We start from the raw sequence: 17579 nt of genomic DNA, 5'->3' as shown, positions 1-17579 counted from the left end.
AGCTACAGCAGTGCTTCCTACTTTAATTAGCATGATGCCTAGACCAACTCTGAGTGGAAAGTGAGCACTGAAAGCAGATGCTTCCTAAAGGAGAATTGAGAGTTTGCCCCTGTAGCCTAGCCTCACACCCAGCCCCTCAGCTTAAGGTATTGGTGGGATTCTGCAAGAGGGTCTTTCACCTACTTCTTTTCCTATAGTTAGTCAGTTCTTCACTAGTCTGTTACAATCTGCACTATAAACTGCAGAGTTCCTCACAACTATAGGCATGTGGGTGGCATTTCTTCCATTAATTCTCTTAGCATTAATATAGGTTTTCGTCATTTTTGTATTCCTTTGATTATTATAGTAGGTATTTTGGATTTGGGGAAAGTGCCAGAAGAGTTAAACAGATGAGCTCAGACTGGCATCTTAAATCAGAACCTTAGAATTAATCTAATCCTAAGCATTTATGAAGCTTTCAAATCCCTGGCTCTTCCAGGACATTTTAAAATATAAACTATGGTGAAGGACCAAAAACCTAGAAATCGTATATAATAATTTATACATAAAGATCATAAGGCAAGGTGATATTACAAAATGAAGGCACCTGGACTGTTCAGTGCTGCTCTCAATTCCCGCCCATTACTGACTGCTTTAAAAGGCTGGAGCATTATACAAGGAAAAAATTTCACTCTGAGGACAAAGTAGGGATACTCTGAGGACATATTGCTATGGTGGGCTTTATCAGGATTCTCTAAAGGAGGCTACCCTTTTAGGCACAACAGACCTCAGAGAAAGTATCTTGGAACCACCTTCTCAAACAACACACACGCAGGAGTCAGGATCTTGGCTACCCTTATAACTCTAGTACTTTGGACAAGTTACTTCTTGCCTCTATACTGAATAAACTGGGGTAGACAATTTCTAAGATCCCTTCCAGCTCCAAAATCATAGTCTAAGAGCTTTTCTTGTAGTATCAAGAAAAAACTTATACAACAACTTACCAACAGTTGGGAGTTCTATTTTATTGCAATGGTCCTGATTGCAGCAATATGTTGTAGTAACAGACCCAGTTTTTGAAGATGGTGCACATACAAATGGCCTGTCTCGTGGAATTAGGTCGATTTCAGCTATACACATGCTATTATGTATAACTTTGTCTGTGGTCTCTGTGACAGAGACAAAGCAGAGCCCATCTGTGACACAAGTAAAATTGTCTTTTGTACAAAGGTGGCAGAAACACTGTAATGCTGGGGGGAAAAGAAAAGATCCTATCAGAAAAAATTCTCAAGGTTAACAATGTTAAATTATCCCATATTCTCTGTACTAATAACATTCCTGATTCTATTATAATTATACAATTTCTTTGCTCTGTTCAAAAAACCAAACTCTTTGTTAATCTGAGAAGTTCCAAATTCTGTTAAGAAGCACACATATGTAGGAGCCAAACATGTTGAAATTTGGACCCAGGCTTTTTCCTAAAACTTTTGGCTTCCAAGTATAGAAAAACTGTTACGTGCAATTTCATCAATGTAAGGCAAGCATTTGGCCTCCCATTTGAAACAAAGTACACTGAAATTTATAAAGGTTATACTTATTCTTATCAGTCCAAAAGTAGGCATTCATATATTCCCCCGACTGGGGAGCAATGTGAAAATACTACCACCTCCTCACTGTAGGCTGGAAATGTCAGGGTAAGTTTATGGTAATGGAGTAATGGAAATAGATTTGTATTGAGCCAGACATTCCTTTCTCCTTTGCAAACCCCCAAAAGACATGTATCTTCTAACTAGGATTAGGGTACTTTCTCATAAGCAAGGTAACAATACATATGTGCTCCAATCACACAGGCAACTGGCTACAGAAATGAGTGGAGAAACACTAGCTCCATGCCCACTTTTATCTATTTGATCTTTATACTCAACTTAAGGGAAGTCTTCTAATTATCACCAGCACCTTCCCATACACACACACAACCTTTCACTAAGCTCTCCAACAAGATTAAGTGTTCCCCAAAGCATACACTGCTTACCATAACTGTTATTTTTTCCTCTCCCTCATGATCCACATCTAGAACTAGGCCTGGTACACAGCAACATTCAAAAAGTGCTGAATGAGTGACAGATCACTAGGATCTCATGGAACAACAAAGCATACATATGTCCTTGAGTCCAATCAAACTTTACAATTACATGTTGGCAAGGGCAAAGGAAGAGTCCAGGTTTGCAGAATGGCCATCTGTGATGAGAGGTCTACTGTAACTAGAAAAAGAGTGGCTAGGCGGGCAGGCCAGAAGAAAGCTAGCTAACTCTGAACAGCTAACTTGGTGTGCAGGAAAGGGTTCACTCAGCAGGCCCAAGTTGATCAAACCTTGCACATCCCCAAGAAAGGCCTGTCTTCAGGACTGGCCCTTGGCCAGTTCCTGGGAGATGAGCTCTGACACCTTGAAATATTCTCCCTGATAAGAATGCTGCAAACCCTTTGTGACTGAGCCCCAATGAAAACCCTGGACACCAAGGCTCTGGTGAGCTTCCCTGGTTGGCAACACTTCACATGTGCTGTCATACATCATTGCTAAGCTATGGAGTGCACCTGTGCTACTGCACTGGGAGAGGACATCTGGAACCTTGTACTGGGTTTCTCCTGGACTTTGCCCCATGAGCCTTCCCTTTTCCTTTAGATGATTTTAATATGTATCTTTCCACTATAATAAATAAAAACCATGAGTATAACAGCTTTTCTGGGTCCTATGCGTTCTTCTAGCAAATCATCATGCCGGAGGATGGTCTTGAGGACCCCTAACTCACTTGCTAAACCCAAACTCAAGGAACATCAGCATTACCTTAAGCAGCTGCTTCCTGGTTGCTAGCTTAATTAGCATGCTTGTCTATTATCTTTACAGACCAGGAAAGTTTTACCTTAATCATTATAAAAATTCTTTTCTTTCTCCATAGATAATTCAGTTCTTTGAACTAAATCCTCCCAAGCATGAAGAGAATTCAAGAACAGTATAAGAAAAAGATACAGTTATAATCTAACATTTAAAAGACTGTTAAAAGAGACAGTAGTTTATTCATGGTGAGGTTTGGTGGTGATTGTAGGTTCCCTGGGTATAATTGCCTAAGGAGGGATTCTGAACCAGGAATCCACGGACTGGCTTCAGGGATACAAGGATCCCATGAAACTGTAGGCCAAATGTTGTACGTATTTACCTTTTCAAGGAGAAGGCTTATTGCTTTCAACAGAACCACAAAGTGGTCTATCACCCACAAGAAATTAAAACCACCACAGGAGATTGTCATTATTCTCTCCCAAATCCTCTTTACTCATGATTAGTCATTCAACCAATGTTTTCTAAGCATTAGCTTTAACAGCTGCTCTACCAAAAGCTTAGTATACAAAGATTTGTAACTCATGGTCATAGCCCTTGAGGAGCTCCAACAACCAGTGAAGGAGAACATTACAATACACTGTGGTAATTGCTACATATAAAAATACTGCCATGAATACCTCTCCCTGTTCTACGATCTTCATGGCTCCCTTAGAGTATATGAAATAAGAGCTAAACAGTGGGTCTAACAATTAAAACTTCTACTTTGGGGTTCCAACTTACTGCTCACATTACAAATGCTATCCTGGGCCATACACATCTCATCATTATGATAATCATGTCTTTCATGACCTTGGTCTTTACACATACTATCTCTCTTCCTAGTTGAAACCCACCCTCTCGTCTTTTAAGACCCTATTCAAACAAGGTCTTTTCCATGATGTGATCTAAACCTCTCCCCTATCCATAAGACAACTGGGTGACTCCTTTCAATTTTTTCCCATAGCCCTCTTTGCATACCTTTAGGTTAGCACAAATCAATCTATTTACACTTTGCCGTTAAAGTGTCTCTCATTACATTAAGGAGGGCCAAGTTTTTAAAATTTGTTTTATTTTCCCATCTTTGAATCCTGTACTCCTAGACAGTGATCAGCAAAATATCTGCAAGGGAGACCTTCAAGATGGCAGAGGAGTGAGACGTGGAGATCACCTTCCTCCCCACAAATACATCAGAAATACATCTACATGTGGAACAACTCCTACAGAACACCTACTGAATGCTGGCAGAAGACCTCAGACTTCCCAAAAGGCAAGAAACTCCCCACATACCTGAGTAGGGCAAAAGAAAAAAGAAAAAACAGAGACAAAAGAATAGGGACAGGACCTGCACCTCTGGGAGGGAGCTGTGAAGGAGGAAAAGTTTCCACACACTAGGAAGCCCCTTCACTGGCTAAGACGGGGTATGGCAGGAGGGAAGCTGCGGAGCCACGGAGGAGAGCGCAGCAACAGGGATGCAGAGGGCAAAGCGGAGAGATTCCCGCACAGAGAATCGGTGCCAACCAGCACTCACCAGCCTGAGAGGCTTGTCTGCTCACCCGCTGGCCAGGACGAGTGGGGGCTGGGAGCTGAGGCTCAGGCTTCGGAGGTCAGATCCCAGGGAGAGGACTGGGGTTGGCTGTGTGAACACAGCCTGAAGGGGGCTAGTGCGCCACAGCTAGCCAGGAGGGAGTCCGGGAAAAAGTCTGGAACTGCCTAAGAGGCAAGAGACCATTGTTTCAGGGTGTGCGAGGAGAGGGGATTCAGAGCACCACTTAAACAAGCTCCAGAGATGGGTGCGAGCTGCGGCTATCAGCGTGGACACCAGAGATGGACATGAAATGCTAAGGCTGCTACTGCAGCCACCAAGAAGCCTGTGTGCAAGCACAGGTCACTATCCACACCTCCCCTCCCAAGACCCTGTGCATCCCACCACTGGCAAGGTCCCATGATCCAGGGACAACTTCCTTGGGAGACTACACGGCACTTCAGGCTGTTGCAACGTCACACTGGCCTCTGCCGCTGCAGGCTCACCCTGCATTCCGTACCCCTCCCTCCCCCTGGCCTGAGTGAGCCAGAGCCCCCGAATCAGCTGCTCCTTTAACCCCGTCCTGTCTGAGCGAAGAACAGACGCCCTCAGGTGACCTACACGCAGAGGCGGGGCCAAATCCAAAGCTGAACCCCAGGAGCTGTGTGAACAAAGAAGAGAAAGGGAAATTTCTTCCAGCACCCTCAGGAGCAGCGGATTAAATCTCCACAATCAACTTGATGTACCCTGCATCTGTGGAATACCTGAATAGACAATGAGTTATCCCAAAATTGAGGCGGTGGACTTTGGAAGCAATGATATATATATTTTTTTCCTTTTTCTCTTTTTGTGAGTGTGTGTATGCTTCTTTGTGTGATTTTTGTCTGTATAGCTTTGCTTTTACCATTTGTCCTAGGGTTCTGTCTGTCCGTTTTTGCTTTTTTGTTTTGTTTTGTTCTAAGTATAGTTTTTAGTGCTTGTTATCATTGGTGGATTTGTTTTTTGGTTTGGATGCTCTCTTCTTTTTTTAAAATTACTCTTTAATTTTTTTATTTTTAATAATTATTTTTTATTTTAATAACTTTATTTTATTTTATTGTTTTCTTTCTCTTTCTTTTTATCTCCCTTTTCGTCTGAGCTGTGTGGCTGACAGGGTCTTCATGCTCCGGTCAGGTGTCAGGCCTGTGCCTCTGAGGTGGGAAAGCCGAGTTCAGCACATTGGTCCACCAGAGACCTCCCGGCTCCACGTAATATCAAATGGCAAAAGCTCTTCCAGAGGTCTCCATCTCAATGCTAAGACCCAGTTCCACTCAACGACCAGCAAGCTACAGCGCTGGACACCCTATGCCAAACAACTATCAAGACAGGAACACAACCCCACCCATTAGCAGAGAGGCTGCCTAAAATCATAATAAGGTCACAGACACCCCAAACACACCACCGGACGTGGTCCTGCCCACCAGAAAGACAAGATCCAGCCACATTCACCAGAACACAGGCACCAGTACCCTCCACCAGGAAGCCTACGCAACCCACTGAACCAACCTTAGCCACTGGGGGAAGACACCAAAAACAATGGGAACTACGAACCTGCAGCCTGCGAAAAGGAGACCCCAAACACAGTAAGTTAAGCAAAATGAGAAGACAGAGAAACACACAGCAGATGAAGAAGCAAGGTAAAAACCCACAAGACCAAACAAATGAAGATGCAATAGGCAGTCTACCTGAAAAAGAATTCAGAATAATGATAGTAAAGATCCAAAATTTTGGGAATAGAATGGAGAAAATACGAGAAACGTTTAACAAGGACCTAGAAGAACTAAAGAGCAAAGAAACAGTGACGAACAACACAATAAATGAAATTAAAAATTCTCTAGAAGGACTCAATAGCAGAATAACTAAGGCAGAAAAACAGATAAGTGACCTGGAAGATAAAATAGTGGAAATAACTACTGCAGAGCAGAATAAAGAAAAAAGAATGAAAAGAATTGAGGACAGTCTCAGAGACCTCTGGGCCAACATTAAACGCACCAGCATTTGAATTATAGGGGTCCCAGAAGACGAAGAGAAAAAAGAAAGGGACTGAGAAAATATTTGAAGAGATTATAGTTGAAAACGTCCCTAATATGGGAAAGGAAATAGTTAGTCAAGTCCAGGAAGCGCAGAGAGTGCCATACAGGGTAAATCCAAGGAGAAACACGCCAAGACACATATTAATCAAACTATCAAAAATTAAATACAAAGAAAAAATATTAAAAGCAGCAAGGGAAAAACAACAAATAACATACAAGGAAATCCCCACAAAAGGTTAACAGCTGATCTTTCAGCAGAAACTCTGCAAGCCAGAAGGGAGTGGCAGGACATATTTAAAGTGATGAAAGGGAAAAACCTACAACCAAGATTACTCTACCAGCAAGGATCTCATTCGGATTTCACGAAGAAATTAAAACCTTTACAGACAAGCAGAAGCTAAGAGAATTCAGCACCACCAAACCAGCTATAAAACAAATGCTAAAGAAACTTCTGTAGGCAGGAAACACAGGAGAAGGAAAAGACCTACTCTAACAAACCCAAAACAATTAAGAAAATGGTAATAGCAACATACACATCAATAACTACCTTAAATGTAAATGGATTAAATGCTCCAAGCAAAAGACATAGACTGGCTGAATGGATACAAAAATCAAGACCTGTATATATGCTGTCTACAAGAGACCCACTTCAGACCTAGGGACACATACAGACTGAAAGTGAGGGGAGGGAAAGATATTCCATGCAAATGGAAATCAAAAGAAAGCTGGAGTAGCAATTCTCATATCAGACAAAATAGACTTTAAAACAAAAACTATTACAAGAGACAAAGAAGGACACTACATAATGATCAAGGGATCAATCCAAGAAGAAGATATAACAATTGTAAATATTTATGCACCCAACATAGGAGCACCTCAACACATAAGGCGAATGCTAACAGCCATAAAAGGGGAGATCAACAGTAACACAATAATAATAGGGGACTTTAACACCCCACTTTCACCAATGGACAGATCATCCAAAATGAAAATAAATAAGGAAACACAAGCTTTAAATGATATATTAAACAAGATGGACTTAACTGATATTTATAGGACATTCCATCCAAAAACAACAGAATACACTTTCTTCTCAAGTACTCATGGAACATTTTCCAGGATAGATCATATCTTGGGTCACAAATCAAGCATTGGTAAATTTAAGAAAATTGAAGTCATATCAGGTATCTTTTCCGACCACAATGCTATGAGACTAGATATCAATTACAGGAAAAAATCTGTAAAAAATACAAACACATGGGGGCTGAACAATACACTACTAAATAACCAAGAGATCACTGAAGAAATCAAAGAGGAAATCAAAAAATACCTAGAAACAAATGACAATGAAAACACGATGACCGGGCTTCCCTGGTGGTGCAGTGGTTGAGAATCTGCCTGCCAACGCAGGGGACACGGGTTCGAGCCCTGGTCTGGGAAGATCCCACATGCCGCATAGCAACTGGGCCCGTGAGCCACAATTACTGAGCCTGTGCTCCACAACAAGAGAGGCCGCGATAGTGAGAGGCCCACGCACCACAATGAAGAGTGGCCCCCGCTTGCCACAACTAGAGAAAGCCCTCGCACAGAAACGAAGACACAACACAGCCATAAATAAATTAATTAATAAAAAAAAAAAAGTAACAATTTCCATTCAACAGACCAAACAACATAATAAAGTTTCTTGAGGCAACTCTTTAAAAAAAAAAACAAAACAAAACACGATGACCCAAAACTTACGGGATGCAGCAAAAGCAGTTCTAAGACGAAGTTTAGAGCAATACAACCCTACCTCAAGAAACAAGAAACATCTCAAATAAACAACCTAACCTTACATCTAAAGCAATTAGAGAAAAAAGAACAAGAAACCCCCTAAAGTTAGCAGAAGGAAAGAAATCATAAAGATCAGATCAGAAATAAATGAAAAAGAAATGAAGGAAATGATAGCAAAGATCAATAAAACTAAAAGCTGGTTCTTTGAGAGGGTAAACAAAATTGATTAAACCGTTACCCAGACTCATCAAGAAAAGAAGGGAGAAGACTCAAATCAATAGAATTAGAAATGAAAAAGGAGAACAACTGACACTGCAGAAATACAAAGGATCATGAGAGATTACTACAAGCAACTATATGCCAATAAAATGGACAACCTGGAAGAAATGGACAAATCCTCAGAAAAGCACAACCTTCCAAGACTGAACCAGGAAGAAACAGAAAATATAAACTGACTAATCACAAGCACTAAAAATAAAACTGTGATTTAAAATCTTCCAACAAACAAAAGCCCAGGACCAGATGGCTTCACAGGCAAATTCTATCAAACATTTAGAGAAGAGCTAACACCTATCCTTCTCAAACTCTTCCAAAATATAGCAGAGGGAGGAACACTCCCAAACTCATTCTACGAGGCCACCATCACCCTGATACCAAAACGAGACAAAGATGTTACAAAGAAAGAAAACTACAGGCCAATATCACTGATGAACATAGATGCAAAAATCCTCAACAAAATACTAGCAAACAGAATCCAACAGCACATTAAAAGGATCATACACCATGATCAAGTGGGGTTTATCCCAGGAATGCAAGGATTCTTTATTATACGCAAATCCATCAATGTGATACACCATATTAACAAACTGAAGGATAAAAACCATATGATCATCTCAATAGATGCAGAAAAAGCTTTTGACAAAATTCAACACCCATTTATGATAAAAACACTCCAGAAAGTAGGCACAGAGGGAACTTACCTCAACATAATAAAGGCCATATATGACAAACCCACAGCCAACATCGTTCTCAACGGTGAAAAACAAACCATTTCCACTAAGATCAGGAACAAGACAAGGTTGCCCACTCTCACCACTATTATTCAACATAGTTTTGGAAGTGTTAGCCACAGCAATCAGAGAAGAAAAAGAAATAAAAGGAATCCAAATCAGAAAAGAAGAAGTAAAGCTGTCACTGTTTACAGATGACATGATACTATACATAGAGAATCCTAAAGGGGCTACCAGAAAACTACTAGAGCTAATCAATGAATTTGGTAAAGTAGCAGGATACAAAATTAATGCACAGAAATCTCTTGCATTCCTATACACTAATGATGAAAAATGTAAAAGAGAAATTAAGGAAACACTCCCATTTACCATCGCAACAAAAAGAATAAAATACCTAGGAATAAACCTATCTAAGGAGACAAAAGACCTGTATGCAGGAAACTATAAGACACTGAAGAAAGAAATTAAAGATGATACAAAGAGATGGAGAGATATACCATGTTCTTGGATTAGAAGAATCAACATTGTGAAAATGACTATACTACCCAAAGCAATCTACAGATTCAATGCAATCCCTATCAAACTACCAATGGCATTTTTCACAGAACTAGAACGAAAAATTCCACAATTCAAACACAAAACACCCCGAATAACCAAAGGAATCCTGAGAAAGAAAAATGGTGCTGGAGGAATCAGGCTCCCTGACTTCAGACTATACTACAAAGCTACAGTAATCAAGACAATATGGTACTGGTGCAAAAACAGAAATATGGATCAATGGAACAAGATAGAAAACCCAGAGATAAACCCACGCACATATGGTCACCTTATTTTTGATAAAGGAGACAAGAATATACAATGGAGAAAATACAGCCTCTTCAATAAGTGGTGCTGGGAAAACTGGACAGCTACATGTAAAAGAATGAAATTAGAACACTAACACCACACACACAAATAAACTCAAAATGGATTAAAGACCTAAATGTAAGGCCAGACACTATTAAACTCTTAGAGGAAAACATAGGCAGAACACTCCATGACATAAATCACAGCAAGATCCTTTTTGACCCACCTCCTAGAGAAATGGAATAGAAACAAAAAAAAAAACAACAAATGGGACCTAATGAAACTTAAAAGCTTTTGCACAGCAAAGGAAACCATAAACAAGACAAAAAGACAACCCTCACAATGGGAGAAAATATTTGCAAATGAAGCAACTGACAAAGGATTAATCTTCAAAATTTATAAGCAGCTCATGTAGCTCAATATCAAAAAAACAAACAACCCAACCCAAAAATGGGCAGAAGACCTAAACAGACATTTCTCCAAAGAAGATATACAGATAGCCAACAAACGCATGAAAGGATGCTCAACATCACTAATCATCAGAGAAATGCAAATCAAAACTACAATGAGCTATCATCTCACACCAGTCAGAATGGCCATCATCAAAAAATCTACAAACAATGAATGCTGGAGAGAGTGTGGAGAAACGGGAACCCTCTTGCACTGTTGGTGGGAATGTTAATTGATACAGCCACCATGGAGAACAGTATGGAGGTTCCTTAAAAAACTAAAAATAGAACGACCATATGACCCAGCAATCCCACTACTGCGCATATACCCTGAGAAAACCATAATTCAAAAAGAATCATGTACCACAATGTTCACTGCAGCTCTATTTGCAATAGCCAGGACATGGAAGCAACCTAAGTGTCCATTGACAGATGAATGGATAAAGAAGATGTGGCACATATATACAATGGAATATTACTCAGCCATAAAAAGAAACGAAATGGAGTTATTTATAGTGAGGTGGATGGACCTAGAGTCTGCTATACAGAGTGAAGTAAGTCAGAAAGAGAAAAACAAATACTGTATGCTAACACATATATATGGAATCTAAAAAAAAAAAAAATGGATATGAAGAACCTAGGGGCAGGACAGGAATAAAGATGCAGACATAGAGAATGGACTTGAGGACACAGGGAGTGGGAAGGGTAAGCTGGGACGAAGTGAGAGAGTGGTATGGACATATATACACTACCAAATGTAAAATAGCTAGCTAGTGGGAAGCAGCCGCATAGCACAGGGAGATCAGCTTGTTGCTTTGTGACCACCTAGAGGGGTGGGATAGGGAGTGTGGGAGGGAGACGCAAGAGGGAGGGGATATGGGGATATATGTCTATGTATAGATGATTCACTTTGTTATACAGCAGAAACTAACACACCACTGTAAAGCAATTATACTCCAATAAAGATGTTAAAAAAATAAATAAAAAGATAAAATTTAAAAAATTTCTTTAAAAGAAAGAAAAATATTTGCCAGGGACTTCCCTGGTGGTCCAGTGGTTAAGACTGGGTGCCTCCACTGCAGTGGGGGTGCAAGTTCGATCCCTGGTCAGGGAACTAAGATCCCACGTGCTGCGCAGCGCGGCCAAAAAAAAAAAAAAAAAAAAAAGAAAAATTTTTTTTTTGGCCAAAGTGGTGTTTCCCAAACAGGAGGTCACAAATATGTTGGGAGAAGAAGGGGAGTCTAAAATTGTGTACAAAAATTTTTTTAAATATTTTTATTTAAAAGATAATCTAAGATGAAAAACATTCTGGATCATGAGTAACTGCTATCTAAACAAGTACTGTCAGTAGGCTTTCACTGCTGCTTCTTCAGCTAGGTTAAGATCTCCTTCAAATGTCCTCATGGCACACTCTACGAGCAAGGGTTTCATAGTAACTGTAATTTAAAGAGTGAAAAGTACAGGGAACTTGAATCATCAGACCATATGGTGATACAGCCATGGTATATTCATGGTATTTTCAAAAGCCAATACCAAATACACGCTACAAGTACCACATGGGTTCTACCTCTGTAGTACAATCTGCAAAAGTTCATTAGCAGTAAATGTGGTTGTAAGTATGCAGTGACATTTTTCCATTCTCACTTCCAGCATTAATTGTGTTAGAGAGCCATTTAACAAAGATTTCAATAATGTCATAATGTTAACCTCATCAGCAAGTGAACATAACAATTGACATCTCATTAAAATTGGTATTTGAGGAATGTGTGCGGGCAAGTGTTAGGTTAGGTATGAGGTCTGAAAAACCTGAACTTACAAAGCCTTGAAGAAATTAATACCACCTTGCACAACATTACATCTGAGAATCAGCACTTGCAGCTTTCAGTATCACTGAAGTTAAAATATAGAAACAGATTTAAAATGGAATCAGACCCAAGGCTATTTTTTTCTACTGTGAAACCTAAATATCATCCGTCACACTGAATAACTGTATTAATTTGAATTTTTTGGCTTTGTATAATTGTCTTTATATTTAATTTGCAGACTTGGTTTATAGTTGTCAATGAGCCAAAGACAAAGATTTTATATCTACTTTCATGTCTATACAACTACTATGAAAAATACATTTGTATTTTTCTTTTAAAAGGGGTCATTACATTATGGCAAGTTTGAGAAAGTCAGTGCTAAAAAAGGGCTTCTCTTAACAAGAGTCTTTCAATAAGAAGAACAGGTCTCTAGATAAATATAAACATCATATAACACAATGCTTAACCAGGTACGGGTTTATTTCTTGAGGGAATTAAAAAATTTGATTGCAGTACTCAATCAGTCTTAATTAAATGTAAAGTTGCTGTTAAATGTGTATGATATAGTAATATAGTTTAGGGAAAAAACAAAACAGAAATTTAAAAATTCCCATGAATTCATGAGCTTTAATTCCCATTATTTAAAAATCCAAATTTATTTCATTAATAGATCTGACCCCTAGCTACCTCCCTTTTATTAAACTAGGTTATTGTTTTGTTTTGTTTTTTTAATTTTTAAATCCATGTACAGGGCAAAACTTCTATCTAAAAAAAAGTATACAAGATGTCTTCTTCCCACCCCAGAGCCCAAGTTTCCCCTCCTCCACAGCACCCTTTTAACACCAGCCCATCAACTGGGCTCTTTCATTTCATTCTGCAATTTTTCATTGAGCATCTCTATATGCCAGGTGCTATGTAGGCTGTGGGGTGTAAGGTATCTGGACTTAAGGAGTTCACTAGGGTGAATGAGTAAGGCATTAAACGGATCATTCAAATCCAGAGTCCTGAGCAGGCTGATCAGAGTGCTTCAAATATGCTGAGGTATAAAAAAGATCAAGAAAAGCTTTGCAGGATATTCAAGTCAGAACTGGAGAATATGTAAATTTGCCAGATAGATGAAGGTAGGGAAGCTGTTTTGACAGGGTTTTCTTCCTCAGCGGCAAGATTTCATCCTCGTGACTAGTATCTCAAGTGTTAATAAGATCATCAAATTTAAATAACTATTCAATATGCTAACCACAATGGTTTCATTTCATCAGCAAAATGAATATAATACCTTCCTGACCTATTTCATCATCTCATTGAGATTATCAAATGAGATACATTAACATATTCTGAAACTAATATAAATTATGTGAACATACAGAATTATCACATATAATACATAGCATTGTTCCAAACATGATTTTTATCTGTAGGCCACCAAAGAAACACCTATTCCCAAATGTAGTGCCTAAATTCCACTGTGGAATCCTGGACTGACAGAACCACACAAAACCTTGAAAATTATCTAGTTCTAATGCAGTTCTACCATTTTATTAATGAAGAAACCAAAACTTAGGAGTACAAAATGACTTGTAACAATATTCTACCCAGCCTAAGGTGGATGTGAGTAAATTATCATCATGAACCTGAATAAGTATATGTGGTTCTTTTCTATGTGGTATCCATATGTGAAGTAACTCAAACTTTTCAATAGCACAGCTTCCTGTTGACTTTTCTGCTTGATTGCAAAGGTAAGAACTAAACTCCCTGTTTAGTGCCTTTCTCCTACCTTGGCCACCTTTTGCTTCTGTGCCCCAATCTCTACTAGTAGCCACAGCTTCCTCAGTTCTAAGATGCACATTTTCCCACACTTAAACATTTTGGAAATCTGCACTCGTGTTACAATCAAGGTCGAACAGAAACACAAAACTCTAGCCTCTAGACAGAAAGGTAAGACATGATGTACTTGTTACAACCTATGCATGTGCAAACTTGCCTATGCATGGAAGGTATTGCTCAGTTAATCATCACTTTAACTATTTGCACTGGTAGCTCTCCTGCAACTAAAATTTAACTTAAGCTTGATCCCTATTAAAATGTATTCACAGGGGCTTCCCTGGTGGTGCAGTGGTTGAGAGTCTGCCTGCCGGTGCAGGGGACGCGGGTTCGGGCCCTGGTCTGGGAGGATCCCACATGCCATGGAGCAACTGGGCCTGTGAGCCACAATTACTGAGCCTGCGCGTCTGAAGCCTGCGCTCTGCAACAGGAGAGGCCGCGATAGTGAGAGGCCCGCGCACCGCGATGAAGAGTGGCCCCCACTTGCCGCAACTGGAGAAAGCCCTCGCACAGAAACGAAGACCCAACACAGCCATAAATAAATAAAATTTTTAAAAAAATGTATTCACAAAGATTTCTCTGTGATTCAGCACTGCAATGAAAAGTTACTGTGTTCACAGAAAACTGTCAGTCCCAGGCCAGGAATACAATTATTAGCAGTAGGAATTTCCAAATATTGCAGAATAGGTCATAGAATTGTCGAGTTTGAAGATGTTGGTGTGACATGAAGGACTGTCAGAAACCAAACATCTAGCTGTCAAGGGAAGTGGCAAGAGTAAAAAGAGCGGTTATCATTTTCACTATATTCTAGTATCAGAGGGATAAATTCCAAGTTGAGATTCTGGCTCTTGGTCCCATCTGTAAAGGAAATTTCCATGATTCCTTCATTTCAGTGTATCCAGCGGTCACATATCAAGGCACTATTACTTCTACCTAATACCAGGGCTACCAAGGGTTGATTCACAAGCCCTTATATCTGACAACTGAGAGGTAGACAGCCTGTGAATAGTATATGGAACAGGCATTTCTATGAGCCTTGTTGATGAAATAAAAATTAGTACCAGAAACTTTGTCTTCCCAGGCCTAAAGTGACTGTCTATACAACTTACCCTTCTTTTTAGGCATACCCTTCAATACTCTCTCCTTTTTCAACCCTTATTATTTGGTCTCTCTATCCTTCCATCACCCATCTTCCCCCATCAAGAACTAGACTGAAACATCTCATTGAAATTCACTAGTGATGCCCTTTTGATTGAATTCATTCTTTTCTAAATATTTTAGGACATGAGACACACTGACAACCTTCTGTCTCAGTCACATGACACTGCGCCCACCAGCACACTCAGCCCTTTGCTGCAGCTCACATCTATCTCTAAACTCCCCGTTCCTTGCACTTGTGCTCCAAACTCCTTTTCTAACTGCCTTCCAGGGCGTACTTTGGCTTACCTGTTAGTGCAAAGTCAACACATTCAAAACCAAATAAGCATTATTCCTCCAAGAGTGGTATCTGTGATAAAAAAAAGGCCCCTGGAAGGATTCAGAGGTTTTTTTCTTGCTACGACATAAGACAGATCAGCAGCTAAAAAGGAACAGGAGGATGAAGACTGCTCTCACCAGACACTGGATTCCAATCTTTTCACCACTCTGACTTTGCTGGTAATGACACTTCTTTCCCTTACCCTGTCTATTACAGCACAGTTATTCTTTACAGCACAGTCAGTATCTCCAAATATAACAAATACACACCAACAGACAGGTAAAGGAACTAACACGCACAATGCCTTTTATTCAGTCTGCTTAGCTAGCTTAAAAGCAGAAGATCACGCCATTGCTGGCAAAGGCAAAGGCAAAAGTTCAAAGTTAAATCCTTTCCAGTACTAATGTCAATTTACCATCTAGTCTACTGGTCTACTTGAGCTTCTCTGAGTAAACCACCTTTCTCTCTTCTCTCCACTCCCATCTCAAGGAGGCCTATCCTCTCCTCTTCTCCCTCTTCCAAGTCTAGGGAACCGCATAGGTTCTCTTCCTCTTTTTAAAATATGCTGCATATCTCTATAAACAAGGCTAAAACCCTTGTCCACAACTCCCTCTAGCCTACTGCTAAGGGCTTTGTTCCTCAAAGGATTCAGTGGTTCTTCCTAACTCCACACCCTCTGGGTTGCTCTGCAGCAGTAATGTCAATGTGAGCTTATCAAAATAACGGCACCAAACATTGTGAAAGTAATCTCTCCTTTAGTCTGGATAACATTTCACTCCTAAATGTTGGGCTTCAAAACAAAAACCTGACTTATCCAAACATTTCTTCAGATAAATTCCATTTACTTCTGTCACATTTAAAGCACTTAAGAAGAATCATTTATATAATTCAACAAACGAATGAGGGCACTTTGAAATTCTCAATCACTTGGTTTTCACAATACCTCCATTTTCTAGTCTCCAAAGCTCCACAGAATTAGCTGATATAATGTTAACTGTTATCAGAGAAAAGCACACTACGAAAAGGCTGCCTAAATGGCAAGATGAGATTTAATAGGGGCAATTACTACAAAGGCCTTCACTTAGGTTCAAAATAAACTGCAGAAGTGCAGGATAATTGCTTAGTAGATTTGGGGAATCTGTTTAAGAACAGATTTAAAAAGAGTCAACAACATTTACTGTTAACTGTAGCCATGGTGATGGGGGAGACAGAGGGAGAACTGGGCACAAAATCCCACAAATATCCAATACAACAACTAATCAGTAAGTGTTACTTGAATATCAATCTGCCATGTAAATGAGTCAGAGAATCAAAGAATTAATTCAGCAAAGTTTGATCTGAAAGATACCATAGCTGTGAAGACAATCTCATTTTATAGACGTAGCAACTGAGTCAATTTATCTTACTCCAATACTAAATCAAATCATGAGGTCAGCATGTGGTAAATTTTGTTTCATAAAGAATCATTTCCTAACTACAGCTCCTCCCTACAATGGAATTGGCTGCTCAGAAGGTTATGACTTCCCTGTCATTAGAGATATTTAAGCAGAGGCTTAATGACCAATAGCCAGAGTTCATGAAGTAGGGATCTTCTGTAACAAATGAAAAGTTAGTCCAAAACTCAACAATCCTTTAAATAGTAAGATTCTATTATTTTACAAGTTACATCAAATATTAAATATCCACGTTTTCATTTTTTGACCTAGTTCAACTTAACATCTTCAAGGTACAATAACTACAGTAGTGCACCTCATTTTATAATAGTTTATTCTTTTTCCTCCATTAAACTATGAACTGCTTCAGGTCAGGAACTAGTTTAATGCTTTAAGCATCTCCGCATCCCTAGATCCTGGCACACAGGAGAGATCCAGTATGTGCTTCTTAAAAAAACATCCAAGGAATATCTCTTTAGTATGTGACTGGTTGCTACTAGCAGGGTCCTCAATAAAATGG

At 39.6% G+C, this 17579-nt stretch overlaps 1 protein-coding gene across 3 annotated transcripts in view; it reads right to left on the bottom strand.

Moving 5' to 3' along the window:
• Window positions 1–17579, bottom strand: part of TGFBR1 (transforming growth factor beta receptor 1) — a 68141-nt gene that overhangs the window by 31962 nt on the left and 18600 nt on the right. For 2 of the 3 annotated variants that reach the window (XM_059925162.1, XM_059925163.1), the window contains exon 2: window positions 984–1229. In XM_059925162.1, the coding sequence (XP_059781145.1) occupies window positions 984–1229 (246 nt within the window). Of the gene's footprint in view, window positions 1–983; window positions 1230–4379; window positions 4453–17579 lie in introns of those variants that run through there. The other variant, XM_059925164.1, reaches the window with a different exon arrangement.

The sequence above is a fragment of the Balaenoptera ricei genome, chromosome 6 (genome assembly GCF_028023285.1).
Source record: "Balaenoptera ricei isolate mBalRic1 chromosome 6, mBalRic1.hap2, whole genome shotgun sequence".
Taxonomy (NCBI): domain Eukaryota; kingdom Metazoa; phylum Chordata; class Mammalia; order Artiodactyla; family Balaenopteridae; genus Balaenoptera; species Balaenoptera ricei.
This window is presented reverse-complemented; position numbering and strand designations above follow the sequence as displayed.